The 20,839-nt window shown below is 46.7% G+C and overlaps 1 protein-coding gene across 1 annotated transcript in view; it reads left to right on the forward strand.

Annotated features, from left to right (window-relative positions):
- Cnih3 (cornichon family AMPA receptor auxiliary protein 3) overlaps nt 1–6,010 on the forward strand; it is a 103,518-nt gene extending 97,508 nt beyond the window's left edge. The window contains exon 6 of the mRNA XM_034520549.2: nt 2,646–6,010. Coding sequence (XP_034376440.1) covers nt 2,646–2,673 — 28 coding nt within the window. The 3' untranslated portion in view covers nt 2,674–6,010. The remainder of the gene's footprint in view (nt 1–2,645) is intronic.
- Nucleotides 6,011–20,839: the final 14,829 nt, after the last annotated feature.

The raw sequence follows: 20,839 nt of genomic DNA on the forward strand, positions 1-20,839 counted from the left end.
AGCACGGTCAATGTTGGAGGCTCCAGGCCCTTAGCTGACAGTGGTCATTCTATAACTTAGTTCTCTGTAGTCCACTGAACTTTCTGTCTTCTAGTTTCAGCTGTAGTTTACCCTGGCATTCATAGCATACCCATAACATTGTCTTCAAACCAGGTTATACACAGCACTCCTGAGCTTGCTGCAGCCCACACACCAGCCCAGTGTGCCTGCATGCTTCATGGAACCCAGCATCAGTGTGCCTCTTGTGTCTCCTGGAAGACCCTGCTTCTGCTACCTCGGCTTTCCCAAACCCAGACCCAGAGAGTGCAGAACATTAGCCTGGGCTTTGTTAAGGAGGGGAGTTTCATGTCTGCAGGGCAGCCTCTGAGCTGTGCGTAGCAATGGACACTGGCGCTCTACTGCACTGCACTAACCACACGGCTCTCACCACTGTCTCCATCTCAGAATTGTGTTGTGGTGCAGGTGACGTTTATGGGCTATGTGTGACTGGGGTGTATAGTAACACTGGTGAGTGAGTCCAGTGTGGATAGTTTGTTTACTCTGTAGAAGAACCCTTTTTTTTTCTTTTTCTCTACTTCTACTTTCCGTACTCCTTTCCCCTGTTTCCTCTTTCTCCTATCTGTTTTCTATATTCTTCCTATTCTCCTCCCCTTCTCTTCCCTCCCCTCCCCTTCTCTTCCCTTTCTTTCCCTTCCCTGCCCTTCTCTTTCTTTCCCTTTCCTGCCTTTCTCTTTCTTTCCCTTCTCTCTTCTTCCATACCCTTCCCTCCCCCTCCCTCCTCTCTTCTGTCCTCTTTCCTTGTCCTGGAGAGCAAACCTAGAGCCCCATCCATGCTAGACAAGCAGTCTACCACCGTGTCACATGCCCTAAGCTCTTTTCTACTTCTGATTTTGAGACCTATTCTTGCTGAATTGCTTGGTCCACCCTTAAACCTGAACCTTCTGCCTCATCTACAGGGTCACAAGCTTGTGCCACCAGGCCTGGCTAGAAGGGTTATGCATGTGACCCTGGCCCACATTATTCAGTGATGCTGCATCACCCCATCCTGTTGTCCATTACTTTAGGGCACACTGGTCTCTCCTTGTCTGTTTCTTCTCAGTCTGTATTTTCGTCTTTTCTGGTCACTCCTCACTGGGTTGCAGATCTCAGTCTGTATTTTCGTCTTTTCTGGTCACTCCTCTCTGGGTTGCAGAGAACTCATCTGTCTCCTGCAGCCCGATCTCAGCAGTGCCCTGCACAGCACATAGTAGGCATCCATGGTGTTTGTTGTCACAGCTTGGCCAGGGCTCAGCCCACACATTCACCTTTATTTCCCTGCACTGAGAAGTGTGCTTGGTACATAGTAGGTATTCAGTTAGTATGGAATAAAAGAATCACAGTGAGTTAAACAGAGTTATTGTCTTAGTTAGAGTTTCCATTACTGTGAACAGACACCATGACTAAGGCAACTTTTATAAAAAACAACATTTAATTGAGGCTGGCTTACAGATTCTGAGGTTCACTCCATTATCATAGTGGGAAGCATGGCAGCGTCCAGGCAGGCGTGGCGCAGGAGGAGCTGAGAGTTCTGCATCTTGTTCTGAAGGCAAACAGGAGAAGACTGGTATTTTTAGGCAGCTGGGGGGAGCTCTCTTTTCCTACCCCCTCAGTGACACACTTCCTCCAACAAGGCCACACCTCCTAATAGTGCTACTCCCTGGGCCAAGCATATTCAAACCACCATAGTTATCCACAGTTAGGCTGCCCACAATGGACAGAGGACTGGCTTTGGAGTTAGAATGTGGTTGATCTGTCATGAGCTGTACAGTGAGAATCCATCTGTCTAGCTCCAGACCTAGGTAGTGGGGCCTGGGCACATCTGCTGTGTCTGGCTCTAGAAAGGGGCTCCAGATCTTAAAGGGGCTTCCCAGCTTTTTAGGGCTGGAAGGAAAATAGTCCAGGTTCTTTTATTTGGTTTTGCTCCCTAGATATCTTCTTAGAGTCAGGGGTGGGGTCTCTAATGTCAAAAAATGTGTTTCTTCTTGTAAATAGACAAAGTAGTAGATCGTAGTTCTGGTCAACTTGTCAGCCTTGCAGAATTAGCCTGAAGTCTTTGTCAGGCCATGGGAATGCAGGTCCCTCTACTTGGTCACTGCTAATCTCCTAAAGCAGGAGGCTTGGGGACCTATACCAGTTAAGACTCACTTATGTCATTTGCCCCAAGGACCATGTTCATGCACCTCCACTGGTAGCAGTGACAATGAGCTTCATTCTGACCCTTGGAACTGACACATCATATAGCATCACGGGGGTCGGGGTGGTGGTGGTGGTAGGGATGTAAGCATGTGTCTGCAGTTGGTGGTATGAAGAATCTTACCTCAAAGGCACTGGTCTATAATTGCAGTAAAAGCGGTGAGCCACAGTGATCATCCCAATGAGTGTTCTCACAAGCATCCAGAGGCAACCTACCTTTCATGGGGGACATAGGATACCATCCTAAAAGACATTCATTTCTGTATTGTGGGCTGTAGCAAGGCCTCTGTAGGTGAATTGGAGACCACAGAGATGGGAATGAGATGAATCTGTAGGCTCCAGCCTTAGAAGGGGGCTGTTGAGAGCCACAGGCTTCTGCTGACGTCTGTTTTCCTGTTCTTGTTTGCATTCAGCATGATTTACACCTTAGTGAGCTCCTAACTCAGACCCTGCTGATGGAGAGGCCAAGGCTGGGAACCACTGCTGCTGTGGCTGGAGGAGCATCAGACAGGGATGACGGAGAGACCCAGCTGGCAGAGACTGAATGGAAGAAATGGGAGTCACACAGCATACAGGGCCATGCTACCCACTTGTGTGTTTCTGCCTTTGCCTTTCACCTGCATGGGTTGCAGAGCCCCTCTGAGCGTGGAGGTGCCAGTTTGTAGCTGATGAAACATTCAGCCTCTGGAGATGCGGTTATTACTTCCTTCATCCACTTCACTGAGCAGCAGAACTGTGCGAGTTCACATGGAGAGCTCATCTGGGTGGTAGAAATGAGGCCAGAAGCTGGAAGGTGACAGAGTGGCTCGAGGAGATCTTCAGGGGTGGCTGAGACCCACAAGGACACCATGGGCTGCCCAAGACGCTTCTCATATTTTTCCCAGAGTTGTGGCCACATGCTTTGTTCAGTGCAAGGCTAAAAGCTGTGGAGACTGCCCTGAGCCACCTCTCACATCACTTTTATGCTCTCTCTATGTCCTGGAGCCTGAGCCGTGGCTTCCTGAGCTGGGTGTGGGCAGCATGTCAGCAGCAAGTTCTGTCCAATGTGAACTGGGGAGGGGAGAAAATGGATTTCTAAAGATGTTTGCAACATGTCCCAGGTGTGCGTTCTTCACCATCCCACGATGTATTCTGCCACTGTACCAAAAATTCACCAGTCATTACATGCCAGTCAGCTGGCTGGCATGAGCCAAAGGCAACAAACAAACAAACAAAACACCTCAAAACAGTGTGCAGCCCAGAAACAGAGAGCTGCTCTGTATGTGGGTATGGACAGCCAGGAAGTGAGACAACACAATTAGCACTTCGATTGATGCTTCCCTCTTGGCTTTTGCTCTCTTTCTGGGTGGGAGTTTACACCGGAGTAGGACCGGTGTAAATACAAGGCTGCGTTTTTATGATGCTTAAATTGGGCACAATGATTTTAACCTGGTTCCCCAAACTTTCTTGCTTTCTAGCATCACACACACACTAACACACACACACGCACACGCACATGCACACGCACGCACGCACGCTATTTACACATGTACCATCTCCCATCTGAAATCTGTGACTCAGGTTTTTGAATGGTGTTTGTGGAACACATTGTGTGCTATGTTTAAAATACAGCAACAATTTCAGCGGCTCACCTCACCAATCTCAACCCATCCCCGGGCTGCTGTGTATCTGTATGGTTGGCAAATTAGTAGGTAGAAAAGCAGTTTCAAAAAGAAACAGTGTTTCTAAAAAAAAAAAAAAAATCTACAGAAAACAAAATCAGGAGAAAAAAAAATTTCAAGAAAGAAGAAAAACAAAACGCCGCTTTCCCCAGGGGCGGGTGTACAAACCACAGCCTTTGCTGCAGCGGTGTCTGGGAGAATGCTTTCCCTTGGAGAAGCTCTTGCTGCTGCCTGGTAACTTGTTGAGGCTGCTCAGCCTCAGCTGGGTACCATTCCCAGGGATGGCTAGTTACATCAACAAACAGTGGGGTCTGGGTGTTAAGTGCAAAGCTAACTCATTTATCATCTTGCAAAGTAAGGAAGGGGTCTTCTTTTCTCTCATCAGGAGTCTGTTTTACATTTCACCCTCTTCCAAAAGGGCTTAATGTAGCTTTTGACAGGAGACACCAATGTCAGAGATTGTTAATGTGGAATTGGGAAATTCAAACCTATGAAGGAGGTCTGTCCCAGCTTCCTGAGTGATCAATTCGACATCATCCCTCCGCAGTAAATGGTCCAGCGAATACCACAGGGCTTTGCATTTTATAAACAACTTTCCTAGCACACTGAACCCTTCACAAGGTCCCGTTGGTTTCTGTTTTAAAGTGGGGGACTTTACAAGACCAGCCTATGAACCTGGTGTCTTACTTTAAGAGAACATGCCCTTTCTGTCACCACCAAAAGCCTGACTTTTTATGAGAGAAGATTTTAAAGAAGAGAGCTTTAGAGGAAGTGCTTGGGGGCGTGGATTTCTTTAAGGGGAATGTATGTGTGAGAGAGATTCTTCCCTTAGTCCTCTGAAATCCTTAAGAACTGCTGATGCCCCTTGGGCAGGTCGACCTTTATGAAAGAAAAACATTCAAAACGTTTCCTTGCCGTCAGTTGTGACTGAAAACTAAGTCCGGTGATCTCATAGGAATTAGAACAAATCCCCGGTTCCCTAAGAGCAGCTCATTTTCCTGATGGTAAAAATAAGCAAGTGGGGTTCTCGGCAGAGCGCAGGTGTGTGCCACGTGCCATGTGCCACGTGCCACGGTCAACGAGAAGAGCTGCTTGCAGGTGTGCACAGCTGGTCCAGGGCGGGGCTTTAAAACCATGCAGCTGGACCTCTGCCCACAGGACTTTGCTTGCTTGGCTAATGTTCTTCCGTTGTGTGGCTCATGGAAGGAAGGAAGTCAGGAGAAATGCCTGAGAGCATCAAGAAACCAAAGGAAGTGTTTTTGTTGAGCAAGTTAGGACCCATGTACCAAGCGTAGGACAGGGTACTTTAAGGGCCAAGCATGTGCCAGTACTGGCCTGGAGTATAGGCCCCTGCTGTGACCCCTGTGTGTCTGTGCTGCATGTGACCTGGATGGTGGAGAGTCACAAGGTCTCGTTTCCCTTTGCTAAGGTTAAAAGAAGAATGGCAGGCTCTTCCCCAGCTTGCTACAAAGATGGTGTGACGTATGTCTGCCGTGCCTGATAACAGTGAGGACTCTACACAGGGAGCTGTGCCCTGCTCTCTACACACTACCCAGTGCCCAGCTTCCTGCCAAGCACTCAACCGATACACACCACATTCAATCCTCACAGTGACACGATGAAGCCGGAACTATGACTGTCTTTAAATTATAGTTGAACGCTTTGATACAAACCCTTTCAGAGGTCAAGGACCCAGCCAAAGTCACACAGCCAAGTTGCCGGCCTGAGTCTTTCTGCTTCTGGGACCTTGATGTTTCTGTAGTCTCAAAAGAGCAATGCAGGGCAGGGACGGTGATGGGGTGTGAAGAAGAAAAAAGAGGGAATGGAGTGAGTGTGGACAGGGCAGGGGCTGAGCAGCCTCTCATGACTCAGAGCAATTGACCTGGGGGCTGCGGGGGCGGGGGCTGTAATTAGAAAGTCTGGGGCTGGAGAACCTTCATATTTTCTGAGACTGCTTCTCATCTGTCACACGAGGTGCATACCGCCTCCCACGGCTGTGATAAGTCAACTGTGTCTAGGGAGCTCGTAGAGAGCCTGGCTCTACAATCTTGTCCCAGGCAATCTCATTCCCTGGTCCTCCCTCCACTGCTCCTCCCTCCTCTGTGCCAGATGGTTACTTCCGGTGGGGGGGTGGGGGGGTGGAGGAGAACAAACCTAGTTGTGCCTAATAGGAGCACAGAGCAATATTCACCAAGTCTCAGCCTTCTTCCTGTCCTCTCCCCTTCCTGGGAGTGGGGTGGGGGAGTCTGTGTCCCAGCCATGCAACAGGGGTAACAGCTCAGACTCAAGAAAACTACTCCCTTTGCTCCCTATTTTTAGGCTTGGTAATTGCACCAATGTTGAATAAAATTGTCATCGTTATGACAGTTTTATTCTCCCACGTAAGAGATGAATGCAGCCAGCAAAATGCTTTGACAACAACTAATTGTGCTCACACTGTGCTGGCACGCAGATAGGTTCTATAGCCCTTTCTTTTGGGTGGGTGGGTGGGGGGGCTTTGGCCTGTTTTGTTCCACACTGTGCTCTGGCATGTGACTCTTATGTAGAACCTCCCCCTTTCCTCAGGGCCAAACCAGCCATCTTTTCCATTGCTTCTGCTCCAAGGTTGAGCCCAAAAGTGAAGCATGGGAGACGGGTAAGGAGGGATGATTCTACGTTGCTTTTATAACAGGACTCCCTCTGTGGGATGGAGAAAGGAGCCATGCAAGGCAGAGAGTCTTCCAGACACTGCCTGTGAGCATCTCTGGGAAAGGTAGGGTTCTTGTTTGGGAAGAGGAATGTTCTTTCCATATGGAGAACACACATGACGGCAACGCTCAACACGTGCTTCACAGCTCTAGTGGTACTGGAAGGACACCCAGTGACCCAGCCTCTAGTTGCTGCTTATGATCCCGAAACAGCCACAACAAATGACAGCTTCCAGACTTGGTTCACTCTGTGGCATCCCTGCCACCTCTCACACCCCATGCAATTCTTCCCCCACATCCCTGGATGCCCCCAAGAGGCTTTTCTAGGCCTTGACCTTGGACTCTTGGCTACCATATGGCAGCCATGTTTTTCTTCTTTTCCAGCGAGACGTGTATTTGAAGTGGCTCATCGGGGCTTACGGGAACCAACTGTTCTGACTTGTAGGGAATTTGCTAGCAGTTGTTAAGTGCAGCCACTGTTAAAACCAAAGTTGTGTAAGTGTAGATTAATCACGTGGAAGACAAGAGATGTGTAGTTACGAGCCTGCTTCCTACCATGTGCAGTTTTAATGTTTCCTTTTACGTTATGTCTGACATGTTTGTGGTAGAAATATGAATGCCAAGTGACTGTGTGATCCTATTCGTTCTTCTTAGTCTCAAGTTCACCAATGTCATTAGTACTAGAAAATTGCCCATGAGAGAAGTGTTTACATCCCAGAAATTGGCAAATGGACCTCTCCCCTACCCCTACCCTCACCCCTACCCCCCATCTGAGTGCCCTTCTTAGTACACCCTGGTCTTAACTCTGGCACAGTTGTGTGACCACAGCATGGATGTCAGTAACCAAGGCAACTTGGCTGCATCTTGGTGTAAGACTCTAGCGAGCAGAGCCTTAGTTTACCAGAGACCCCTGAGTGAACCACACAGAAACAAGAGATGGCTACAAAATGTAAGAGGAATTTTTAATGTTCCAGCATGCTGGGGCCATCCTGCATCCTAAAAGGAGAGGCGACCCCGTGAAGCTTGTGCAGCAGACATTTATACAGTCTCTACGGGTAGCAGCCATTAGGCACAATGTGATTGGTAGAAACTGATTGGTCTTTAGGGAATGGGGCGGCAGGGACTTCCCTTGTCTGTGTGTGACCAATGGTCCATTGTCCTTGTGCTCTGGGTCCCTTCCCCAGCCTCAGGTCAGTCCCCACCCCCTGTGGTCTGAGGAATGTTAATCAGCCTCTCCCTTCTGGAGGGGAGGGGTGCCTAAGCTTTCTATGACCTTTCTTTTCCAGGAGGGGAGGGGTCTGGTGTAATTTTCCTCTTCATGGGCAACAGTGGGTATACAGTGGCTGGTGGCTTTGGGGGGTCTGGGCACCAGATGGCATTGCCTTCACGACCAGGCCTGTCATCAACTCTGCCTGTGACAGCAGTGATGCTGCCACTGTTGTTCACTAGAAGTCATGTGGGGATATCATCCGGCTTTCTGTGGATTTGACAGACACGACCTGTCATCAACTCTGACTATATGACCAGCTTATAAAAAGAACAGCTTACTTTTGTCTCCTGGCTACAGAAGTTTCTGCATGTCATTAGTTGAGTCCATGCCTTTGGGCTTATGGTAGCACATAATGGAGGTGCCACCCTGGGGACCTTGGGGAGCTACTTAAAGTCCAACCTACAGGTCAGGCATGATGTCACTTGCTTAGTATCTGAGTCACAAGTAGAAGAACCATGAGTTCAAGGCCACCTAGACTACAAAGTGAGAACCTGCCTTTAAATAGAAGTCACGTTCAGCAGCAGGAAGGCAGCTGTTTAAGGAAGGCACCTAACTGAGGAAGGCAGCCTTTTACAGTGCCTGACACTGCAGGGGGAGAGGCCTGCGGTGCAGGATCAGCATCACCTTCTCTGCTAAGTATGAATTCACTTTGATCTGCAGACCCTAGTTCCACTTTTCTAAGCTAACTTGGGGCTTTTGTTCTTTTGAAACATGTCACTTCCAGGGCCTTCAGCATCCCCACGCAAGTGGGGTCCATGCCTCCTTCTGGGATATTAGGGTGAATAGAATTCATATTCTGCTGGGTATTGTTGCAAAACTTTCTCCCCAGGGAAAAGCAGCATCTATCCTCCTCCAAAGGTCTCAGCAAAGTTAACTCTGGGAAAGCAATGAATTCATTGGGCTTCCTGAAAGAGCATAGGTAGGTAAGCAATCAATAAGCCCAGCCTGGATAATCCTTTTGCTAGGGGGCTCTGCTGAATTCTCCAACAAGGCAGTTGCTTTGCTTGGAGGACAGTCACAGAGGGTGTCTGTCTACCTCCCTTGGTGGTCCAAACCAACAGAAAGAGATCTTTGTAAGGTACTAGCACTTTGTGCATAAAATCACCACACCCTGCCCCCTCCCCCCAACTGGTTCCAGGGCTTTGCTCTCTCCACTGGCACAGACTCTTCCATTCAGTCTTCATCCTGTAACCCCAGGTGCCTCAGGGAAGACACCTGCCTTGTGTTTCAGAGACAGGGAGGTCTCAGACATCATTATTGTGCTCTGGAATTTGACTATCTGAGATGCCAGAAAGACAGGCTTAAATGCCAGCAGAGTCCTTGTTCAAACATCCCCCAAAGTGTCAACAGTCAATTCTCATCCTTCTCAGAAATGCTTGACACATCACAAACTATCATCACCTTTGTGGTGGGATGATGTGTGTCTCGTTCAGTGCGAGAGAAGGAAAGAAAATGGGATCCCAGTTGAATGCCAGACCCACAGTAAACAGTAATTAGACTCAGCTCTCAGCCCAGGCTCAGGATGGTGGCTTTGGATCCTGCAGTGAAGACAGCCCAATGGTGCAAAGGGCTGAGGCAACTCTTAGGATGCTATTTTATTTTCTTATAGCTAAGTGGGAAATGAACCTTAAGTTGAGGTAACTTCCTAAGCTCCATAAAACAGATCAAGCCCGTTCTAAGAAGTGGAGGTACCCAGCACGTGGATCAGATCCCCAGAAGATGATGTGTGGAGTCCTGTGCCTGGAATAACCAGCTTTGTTCTTAAGAAATATTTCAAGACTGTATTAAATCAACCAAGCCCTAAGAGCCAGAACTTGCCCAGCTGTGTCAAAAATCCTGGGCAAAAAATTACCCATAAGACTCAGCAGTGGCCCTGGCACTAAACCTGTCTAAGAAAAAGAGCACAGATTGTATTTTTGCATTTAAGACACATGTCACCTTGCTGTGGGTTACTGAGAAACTCAACATAAGCTTTCAGTGGCACAGGTGAGGAAGGTGACCTCATGCCAGACTAAAACAGCAGCGTTTGGATATTAGCCAAGACTTGAGAGTGCCATCTCCAAGTGCAGCCTCACCCTAAGGTAAGGTCCTCTTGAGTGGACATCATTGGGCCTTGCACTTGACCTCTCCCTCTCACTGTTTGCATATGAGCACAGCCAATCAGTATAGGGCAAGAATTAGATCAGGCCAGGAAAAGGGGTTGGGGGATAAGAAAAATGTCAGAAGCTCAGACGTACTTTAAGAAATAGGACACTGTAAACAGAAGGTCTGAAGACTGGGCTTAAAGGAAGTAGCAACATACAAAAGAATTAAAGTCGGCTGGAGTGGTGACCAGGTTGAGTGGGGAGTGTTGATAGCCACACAGCTCAACCACTTAGCAGTGCCATCTGCCTTCCTCAGAGTACCTCAAAGTCACACACACACACACACACACACACACACGCACACGCACACGCACATGCACACGCACACACAGTCCCTGGGGAGCTTTGCTTCACTAGCTCACTGTGAGGAGCTTGTTCAGCTCAAGCTTTGTGCTTGAGAAGAGATGGTGAGAATGTGGTGTAGTAGTCACTGCTATCTGGAGCTCAGAACACCGAGAACTGTGAACCTGTCCAGAGCTTGGTACCTCTATTTCATGAGACTGAGCAGAGAAGCATTTGGAAGACTGGTTTCAAAACAAAAGTTCCAAGAGGGCAGAAAATAGAAGTTGGACTCCTCTTTCCTCTCCGTAAAAGAGCAGGGCAATTGCTTCCTGTTGAAAGTTCTGCAAACCGTTAAGAAAAGCAGGTGAATGGTGGAGGGCTGGACCACACCCACAGCAGCTGTCCCAGACCCTCAGCAGGGTCCCATCACAAGCATGGAGTGGGACAATGTGAAGGACAGCTTGTAGGACCTTTCTCCAAGAACAGAGGCCTAGCGGGGACAGGCTAGAGACAGAACTGGGAGTGGATAGCAGAGCAAAGGGCTAGCATGTGCTATGGAAGACGAATTCCATGGGTGAAACCCAGTATCGGGAATACCATAAAGAATGATAGGCAAGACCAACACTGGACAACAGTGCTCCTGATGGCCACACTGCCAAGTTTAGGGCATAAATCAATAGAAAGGGCTGACTTCTGGGTCCAAGGAGTTGGAGGCCATTTGAGATGTTTATGTGTATTAGGAGCCGGCCTTTGTCCTCATGAGGCCCAACAGGTTGAAATGGACTGAGCTGTGTATCGCTCTGAGAACCTTCGGAGGCTGATAATTCTTAGTGTCCATTAGCATCTCAGGGACCAGTGCAGAGGGATAATGCTTCAGCTATGTGAGGGCCACCTGTGGCCTGCACGCCACAACATTCTGGGTTCAGCAGCACATAGCAGAGGTATATGGAAAAGACTGCTCCATCAGTGCAACCTTCTAGAATCTTCCAGACACAGGAACATGGAGTCTTAGACCTAAGGGAGCAGAAATCTGGCTATTTAGACCCAGAGTGACTAACGGGAATTTTGTCATTATCTTTCAGGTGCAGAAGAATTTGAGAAAGCTTGGTCCAAGGCAGATGTTGTTTATTGGCCTGAGAGACTCTGGCTGGTGATCAGACAATACTTTTTGAGGAGTAACATAAAGTATCTTAATTCCCCGCCAAGTGGTCTGGAGTCATTCGCAGATCTGGCTCTTGTGAGGTTCCTCTGGAAGGAACCAGCTCGGTGGCTCCCAGGTGGTCCACAGTGGCAGCGGGATGGATCGGCTTGGCTGATCAATTAAATCAGGGAGGTAGGAGGAAGGGTAGTCTGGAGTTATGCAATGAGATGAAGCTTGGGTTCATTCAAACGTAAGTCTCTTCACCTGCAGTGCTCCAGAACAGCCAGAGGTGAATAGACTCTGAGGATTCAGAGTTAACACCAGGGCAAAAGGCATCCAGGAATGATGAGGACCCTGGCTTCATGACCAGATACTTCCTTTGTGCTTACTTTTCAACCAGGACTGTGTGGTTTATTGGGAAATCTAAAAACTCTTATATGATTGAATGAGTGCTGCTCTTGACATAGGAAGGACCTGACTCCTCCTCTTGTTGGCTGTGTGATGTTGATCACATCTCTTAGCCTTTCTGAGCCTTAGTTCACTCAGCTCTGTGTGTGTGTGGGGGGGGACTAATGAATGGTTTTTAAAGGTTGTCATGAATAAAATTATTTACATGAAATCAATGTACAGAGCGTATATGCAATACAGATATGAGGGATTAATATAGTAGTCACTGCAGAAGTTTTTCTACAATGATTTTCAATCATAAATAAGGGCAGGAAATGTTGCTCAGTGGTAGAATGCTTGGCCTGCATGGCTTCTTCCCCAGCACTGCCAAAAACGTCAATGCATAATTTTTATACTCATTTTTTGTTAGAACAAAGTAGAGATGTCAGAGTCAGGATAAGGAAGAGCTGGAATGTCCCAGTGTGACTGAAGCGTTAGAAGATGGTTTGGTAGACCTGATACGGTCAAGTCTACTCTTGTTTTAGGGAGGCAGCTGGGTTGGGAGATAGTCACAGTACAGCAGAGACTTGGGTGATAGCATGTTACAAAGGCTTCTAGATCAATACAGTAAATATATAAATAATAAACTAGATAGATTATTAGAAGGAAAGGCTGAGAGGATTGACCAGAGAAAGACAAACAGGTTACCCTGGGCGCATAGCCTATCCCACTGTTTGTAAGGCAATGGGGACACAGCTATTTCTGACACTGTAGTTTGACATTACTACCCCTAAGGTAAGTGTTTTACCCATGTCTAAAAATATGAGTCCCTAATGAGAGCCTTGTCCATGTTGATGACTTTACTGAGAAAGCTATTTCTGTGGTGGATTCTGTTCAGCTGGTTTAATTCATAACTTCATTAAGGCAGTCCCAAATCTTTCCATTATCAGTTTCCTAAGATTATTTTCACTGAGATCAATTATCTTGTGTGCAAAATTCATGAAGATTAGTCAGGTTTCTAAAATTATAGCTTCTGCCACTGTGAGTTTTATATGGAGCCACTAATTTTACTAGGTTCAAATTTCCTGAGTCAGATTTTGCAATACCAAATTCTTATAATGATGCTAGAGAGTAACAGATTTATTATGGGGCACTTCATCAGCCTGCCGGCCCTTTGTTCAAGAGTGAAGTCCTTACCAATTCTATTTTTGGATGGCGACCCATATCAAATTCTATAGTTTCCATAGTTATCACACAGAAATAATTCTTGAGTAAATTTATAACTCACATGTCATGGGAGAGAGTTTTAAACATTGTCAAGATTATTTTATTCTAGCTGGATCTGCCAGGAAGGTCACTCATCATTGGATTTGGTAATGACCACTTGCTTTTATTTCCTGTATTTTATTTTATGTATGGATAACATTAGCTGTTATGTATAGATAGCACTAGCCATTGTGTTTGCGTGTTTCTCAATGCCTGCTTGGCTGGGGTCTGCTGCATCTTTGGCTGGTTATTGTACCAGGCCATTTGTTGGAATAATGTAGAGATGTCAGAATCAGTGTAAGGGATGGCCAGAGTGTCCTAATGACTAAAACATTGGAAGAAGGTCAGAAACATGGTAGCTCTAGATGCCCAAAAAGCCTATCTAAAAGTCTACTCAGGCTCTAGAGTGGCTGCTGGATTGGGAGAGTCACAAGTATAGCAGACTTGGGTGAGAGACTCATCACAAAGGTGTGTGTATAGATCGAGAATTTACAGAGCACTTAATGTGCACCAAGCAGTAGGCTGGACATTTTCTGAACTTCATCATCTCTTCACTGTCACTCCATGGAGTAGGCACTGTCCTTATCACATACTTAACAAATGAACCAAGACGGCAGAGACTTAAATTAATCTCCTAGATGACAAGCTAGTAGTAGGTAGACTTGTGTCCAGGATTCAACTTCAGGGAGGAGGCTTTGGGCTTAAGCCTGTGGCTCCTGGGTGTTTATCTGGCCCAGGGAAGAATGGACAGAAAGGCTAATTTTGAAGGCTGCTACAAAAAGGTAGAGCTGTGAGGCTTGACTGAAAAGGGATGATGTGTGGATTTGGGAGCTCCTTTTGTTTAATATTTTTTATTTTGTGAAAATGTACATTTATACAGATATATTTTGGTCAAATCTACCCATACTGCCTCCCTATAGCTCCCCCTATTGCTTATCACCTTTCTCCCTCTCAACTTCATGGCCACTTGTTTTTGGTTATCAATAACCGAGTCATATGCTAGGAGGCAACTTAACACGGAGCTAAAGTCTCTTGGGAAGAAGGTACCTCAACTGAAGAACTACCTTGATCAGGTTGACCCGTGCCCTTGTCTTTGAGGCATTTTTCTGAATTGCTAATTGACATAGGGAGTCCTAGCCTACTGTGGGTGGTACCATTCCTAGGAAGTCCTAGCCTACTGTGGGTGGTGCCATTCCTAGGAAGTCCTAGCCTACTGTGGGCGGTGCCATTCCTAGACAGGTTGGTCTGAGTTATATAAGAGATGTAGCTTAGGAAAGCTAACCAGCAAACAGCCTTCTCCATGGTCTCTGCTGTTCCTGCCTCCATGATTCTTCCTTCAGTTCCTGTCCTGACTTCCCTTGGTGATGGACTGTGAGCTGGCAATTGTAAGATTAAATAAATGCTTTCCTCCCTAAGTTGCTTTTGGTCATGGTCTTTGTCATTGCTACAGAAAGCAAGCTAGAACACATCCTGAGTTCAATTAATGCTACCTATATGTGCATGAATTTGGGTCATGTCAAAACCACTAGTGACCATGTAAGGACTATTTCTTGAGAAAGATAAATTGTTTAGGGCAGTGGCTTTCAACCAGTAGGTTGTGACTCCTTCAGAGGTCAAACAACCTTTTCATAGGTGTTGCCTAAGACCATCAGAAAATATATAGTTGCATTATGATTCATAACACTAGCAAAATCAGTTATGAAGTAGCAATGAAAATAATTTTATTGTTGGGGAGTCACCACAACTTGAAGAACTGTATTAAAGGGTCACAGCATTAGGAAGGTTGGGAACCACTAGAAAAAAATAATGGGCTCAGTTCTGATGCTAAATATGGATGTCCTAGCTTTAGAGTAAGAGAGAGTTTGACTCCATGTTTGATTATTGACAGCTTTCAAGCCCCATTACCCTCACTACCTTCTCTCTCTTTTCTCCTGTACCATCTAGAAGTTCAAACCACAGAACTTCTGGTTGTGTGTGGGAATCCATCTGTACCTGGCTCTACCCACTAAGCACAAGAAAAGGGGACTCCAGCATTATCTTGCCTTCTGAGCCATCTTTAAGCCTGCCTGAAGTTCTGCTCTGCCCTCCTGGGACCATCTATCTGTGAACAGCAAATCTCTCTCATATACCCAGTGGTTTAGGAATGGTCTCCTCAGTTTCAGCAGAATATGGATCCAGGGTTGGATCAGTCTCATTTGAGGCCATGGAGGCCAAGCATGGTACCAGGCAAACCCCAAACTCAGTAGAGGTTTATCTGTAACTTAAGTGTGAGTTTCCAATCGAGCAGAGACCCAGGCTCCTCCCATCTCATAGCTCTCTCTGTCCTCATGGTCTATAGAACTCGGTTCAGCAACAGGAAGGAGCAGAGTTAGCAGATCCTATGGCAGGGTTGGGATAAACTGAGCATAGATAGGGTATTTCATCTCCCTCTCCCTCTCTTTCCCTCCCCCTCTCTCCTTTTCCCCCTCTCCTCCACTCCCATCTCTTTCTCAGATTTCAGTTGTGTGATTATGATCACCCACACAGCAGGCTGGGAAATGTAGTCCAGGTGGGATTTGGTGACTGTGTAGCAATTCCTGCCACAGACACATTGGATTTGAATGTCATTTGGTTACTGAGATGTTTAGAAGGTAGGGAAGGGTTTTGAGAAGAAGGCTGGAATCACAGCTATGGATCATCTTATAGATAAAAGTGAAAAGAAAGGGGGACGGTAAACAGTAACCCCAGTGCCATAATAGATTTTCTTTTAGTTTAGAAGGATTGGTTTCCAGAATGTCACCATCAGTAGTGGACATTGAAAGAGAGACTGAGCAGGAAAATAATACATTTTATTCCCTTAGACTTGAACAAGTCAATTGTTAGCTGGGCATGGAGGTTCATGCCTGAAACCCAAGCACAAGGGAAGCCGAGGCATGAGGATTGCCATGAGTTTCTGGTCAGCCTAAACTACTCAGTAAGTTCCAAGCCAGCCTGGAATAAAAAGTGAAATTTTCTTTTAACCCCTTTACCTTCCCCAAATTCAGAATGAATAGGTTTTACACACACACACACAACACACACACACACACACACACACACACACTCAAACTCACACTCTTGCTGTTTTGGTTCACATTTGAAATGTTCCCCCATAGGCACATGTGTTTAAATAGCTACTCCAGCTGATTCTGCTTTGTTTGAGAGGGCCATGGGACCTTTTGGAAGTGGGATGCGGCTGACAGAAGTAGTCACTTAGGGGTGGGACTTTGAAGGTTACACCCACTCTGACTGGCTGTTTTTGCTTCCCTGTGAGCCGCCTCTGAGGATCTCTGCCATGAGTCACCATGGGCTTATTGGCTTCTGCTGTCATGCCTTCCTGCCATGATAAACTAAATTTCCGCTCAACTTCTGAACCAAAATAGTTTTGAGTCTCCCTTAAGTTGTGAGATGTTTTGTCACAATGATTAAAAAAAAGAAACCAGTGCAGTATATATGCATGTGTATACATATGTACATGTACCCATGAAACATGTATGTATATGCATATGCAGGTGAACACAATACAAGCATACACAAACACATAAACATTCATATGCATACAATGAATGCATACATGCACATGTGTGTACACATAAACATGCACACACAAGTACACATATACATGTATATACATATGCATGCACATACATGCATGCTCAGACATGTACATGTGTATATACTCATAAACATGTACACATCTCTAATGGGACGGCTCTTCCGGTTTGCTGTCTCTCTGAGACTCCAGTGAGAAGGGAAAGGAAATCTAACTGGAGACCTGGGTAAGAGGAGAGGCATCAGTCTACTATTTTAAGAATGTGAGAATCTTTGCCTAATGGTCTTCTTGCTGGTTAATTTCATTTCAAATGTAGTTGAAAGGTATTCTGATAGCCTTCATTATCTCTGCAAATAATTCATAAATTCAAATGGACTCAGCACTGAGCTGGATTTCAGGAGGATTTCATGGTCTGTCAGGGTGGTGATTTCCAGGACTGTGTCGGCGTTGACAGCTACTGTTGAATGATCTCCTTTTTATTGGAATTCTCCATGTGATTAGGAAGAAAAGCAGTCAGCTTGAGTTACACATCCAGTGCCCCATGAAGCAGTCTTTGTGGATGATGTGGAAGAAGGTTCAAACCAACGACAACCAAGTAGACCAAGTAGTTCAGATACTCAGCTGCGTGGCCTGTTTGGTTCCAGCATCCTGGGGCAATGCTGGAAGGAAATTACAGTGCATTAATTGCACAAAGATCCTTAGTAGCCTCTGAGCTCTGTTTTCCTGGAGACGAATGCATGCATTTGTTTGTGATACCCATTCTGCAGTCTGCCCCATTCAGGGCCCCTAAATGGATGACAGGAAATGAGAACAGAATGCAAATGTTTATCTGGTGGACCAGGAAGAGAGATTATGTCTTTTGTAAGCCGTAAGGAATTGCATTATAGACAGTGTGTAAGCCAATAGATACTACGTAATGTTAAAATATATAATAAGCTCAGGACATAAAGCCTCACACTTCAGACTCACCACAGCCTGAGTGGATAGTTAGTTACTTACATAAGATTGTTACATACAAATTAATCGATCTGTTTATTCATCATGTATTGTTTATTCACTCACTCATTCATTTATTCCATAAATGCTTAAAAATACTTCTGCCACGGATAAGCTTGGACATACATAGATGAAGAGGGGCTGTTGCTGGCCACTAAGGAGCTCACAGCTGTTTCTCTGCTTCCCTTGCCTGTTCCCTCCTCCTGTCCCTTCCCATCCCATCCTTCCTCCCATTCATCATTTAATCTATGCAGGATGTCCATGGGGACATTGATGGCCCTCCCTCTTCTATGTTACGTCTCTGTGAAATACCATAGCTCCTGCACGGGATCCCACTCTCTGGGCTTTAGAGTTGCTAGGCCATCTTTATGCCAATATGTAAGAGTTGGTGTCTTATCCCTTCATCAATTTCTCTTCTCCAATGCATGTGTCTCACCTGACGTGTAGAGTTGGGGCAGGAGGGGCAAAGGGAAGAGTCACCTCACGGGGACTTTGACCTTTACCCCTCTTCCCTCTCTTCCTCATGCCTGCTGTGTTTCCTCTCCAGAGACCCAAATACCAATGTGTGCTCACACTCTTCCCCCACCACATGTGTGTCCCCACCCTGTACTGAGTGGAACAGGCCCTGGAGACTAGTCTCTCCTCCTGACTTAGTGAGTTAAGTTTTCCAAGGAAACTTTTCCAAAAAAGAAGTGGAAAGAAAATACAGACGTTCCCTGTGCAGAATTTACCTGTGCTAAAGCCTGAGTCTCCAGGCACACATGTAGAGATGGGACAGTGGCCAAGGATAGGTAACTGACAAAGGACACTGCAGCACACAAAAGCTTGGGGCCAGTCTCTATAATCCTGAGGGAAAAGGAAACAATTTAGAGATTAGAATTCCATTTGCATATCTTTCCTTTGCCTTTGTGTGGTTGTGAGGCGAAGGTTATGTGTGTGTGGTGCTCAGGGATGGCTCCCTGGGCCCGGCCAGTGCTGGGCAAGTGTCCTACCACTGAACCTCATCTCCAGTCATTTTGTGATTTTCATCTTGAAACATGCTCTAAGTTGCAGTGCCTGCCACAAACTCATTATGTTGCCCCTTTAATCCTCCTGCCTCAGCCTCCCTAGTAACCAGAATTATAGGCCTGTGCCTGGGTCTCCTTTCTCTATCTTATGCTAATGTGTTTTAGAGTAAGTATCCTCTTACTTACTCCTGCTTGCATGGACTGCAGACTGCAGAATGTTGCCAATCAAGGTTTACCAAAGGGACATACATTAGAAACTATTGCTGTGCAATAAGTTATACTACAACCCAGTTGTGTGCCACAGTGAACATTCATGGTGCCAGTTTCTGTGTCAAGAATCTGGAGCTGCTCCCCTGGGAGCTTCTGGCACAGGTCCATTCTTGAGGTCACAGATGCTGGCCAGCCATAAGCATCTGACATCTTGACTGGGATAGGATTCTCCTCCATGGTGGCCCCTTTCACAGGCGTTGGCCGAGAAGCCACTGCCCCTTCACGGTGTGGCTCATCGCTTCCACCAGAAAAGACCCAAGTGAGGGAGGGAGAAATCACAATGTACTTTGTGATCTAGCGCTGGAAGTGGGGTGATTGTGTGATGTCCAGGAAGAGAATGTGACCGCAGGACATGTCTTGGAGGCTGCATATGACAGGACAATCAATTCTATGAACACCCAGAGAGCAAACCCCAGAGCAACCAGGAGTGGGAAGGCAAAGATGTATGGTCTCTTTGGTCTCTGCCTTTCCACCAGTGTCCGTGGTCTAATACAGCCATGTTGTTTTTCACTCAGTACCATAACATATATTAGAATATGGTATGTCTCACAACCATGAGCATCTGTTGAGCCGTTGTTCATCTACAGAGTGTGCCAATGCTCTCTGCAAACAAGTACACTCAATTCAGCCCCTGTCGGCTGTGGGCCAGTCCAGCCCGTATGCCCGATCCATCTCGGTCCTTCTGAGGCTCCCAGCGGTGTCTGGGAGCCCAAGGACAGAGACCAGCTGGTCTCTATCTAGTTGCTTCGACCCTGAGACCCCCAACCCAGGAGCTCTGCCCCCACGGGACTTCAGGCTGAGACCTCTCCACACCTGGGCAGGGCTCGGTGGCTTCTCATAGCCCAACACCCACCCAGCACAGAGTGGAGTGAACTCAATCAAATTCCTGCGCTTCTGCCTCCCTGAGCCATGGCAGACACTCGGGATCCACAACTCAGCCCAACAGGACCCATGCCCACGCACGGGCACCACAGACCTGCATTATATTTTTATTGTTTCTCAGAAAATCATGCTGGTGAATAAGAGTAATGTGGTAATGAAGTAGGAGACAGAGGGATGTTTGTTCATTCATTCATTCATTCATTCACTCGTCCAACCGAAGTGTGGGGCTTTGATATGCAAGCTTTGTGCTGGATGATAGCCCACCCAGAACACACTTGCTGTCCTCCAATAGTATTTATGGAGTACTTTCAGCTCTCTGACACCCTGACAGCTGCTGTGAGGCATTTGTTAAAAATGTAAGTAAGATGGGCTTGTTCCTAAAGTGTTGTTAGGAAAAGAAAATTCACACCTAAAAAGGAACAAGAGAGCCACTAAGTGTAAGATTTTGTGGTGTGATCATTGAATATGTCAGGAGCTGTCGGAGTGGCTCGTGCATGAGGCACCCAGAGGGCTGGAAAGGCTTCTGAGAAGAGCCTGGTTCTGACCATCCAGGACTATTGTGCAACCTCAGGGGTGGTATGTAAGGAGCACGGGCAGGGAGGACAGTGATGAGGAGGGCTCTGCAGGAGGTCCCACCACCATAACCACTCTGATTTGACTTCACTTCATGCTGGACATTTTCTGCCTTACATCCCACCCTCCCATCCTTTGAGGAGCCCAGAGTTAAACTGGAGGTGTATGATGACAGCTTGGGCTCAGCCCAGGTGAGACGAGAACCTCGTGGCTCTGACGCCAAAGACCACACTACCACCTGGTCCAGACAGAAACTCCACCTGGCAAGGGAGTGAAAACCTCTGGAATCTCTGATTCCAAACTGGAGCCAGGAGATCCAATTGGAATGGGAGACTGTGGTGTGGGGCTCAGAGGAGGACGAGCAGAAAACAGGGAGGAATGAAGGGCTCCTCATGAACCTCAAAACCCTTACGGAGCCACAGGCTTTAAGTAAGTAACAAGGGCTGGGCTGAACCTTTGGGCTGTTTCTT

This window comes from Arvicanthis niloticus, chromosome 16, assembly GCF_011762505.2.
Source record: "Arvicanthis niloticus isolate mArvNil1 chromosome 16, mArvNil1.pat.X, whole genome shotgun sequence".
NCBI classification, from domain to species: Eukaryota; Metazoa; Chordata; class Mammalia; order Rodentia; family Muridae; genus Arvicanthis; species Arvicanthis niloticus.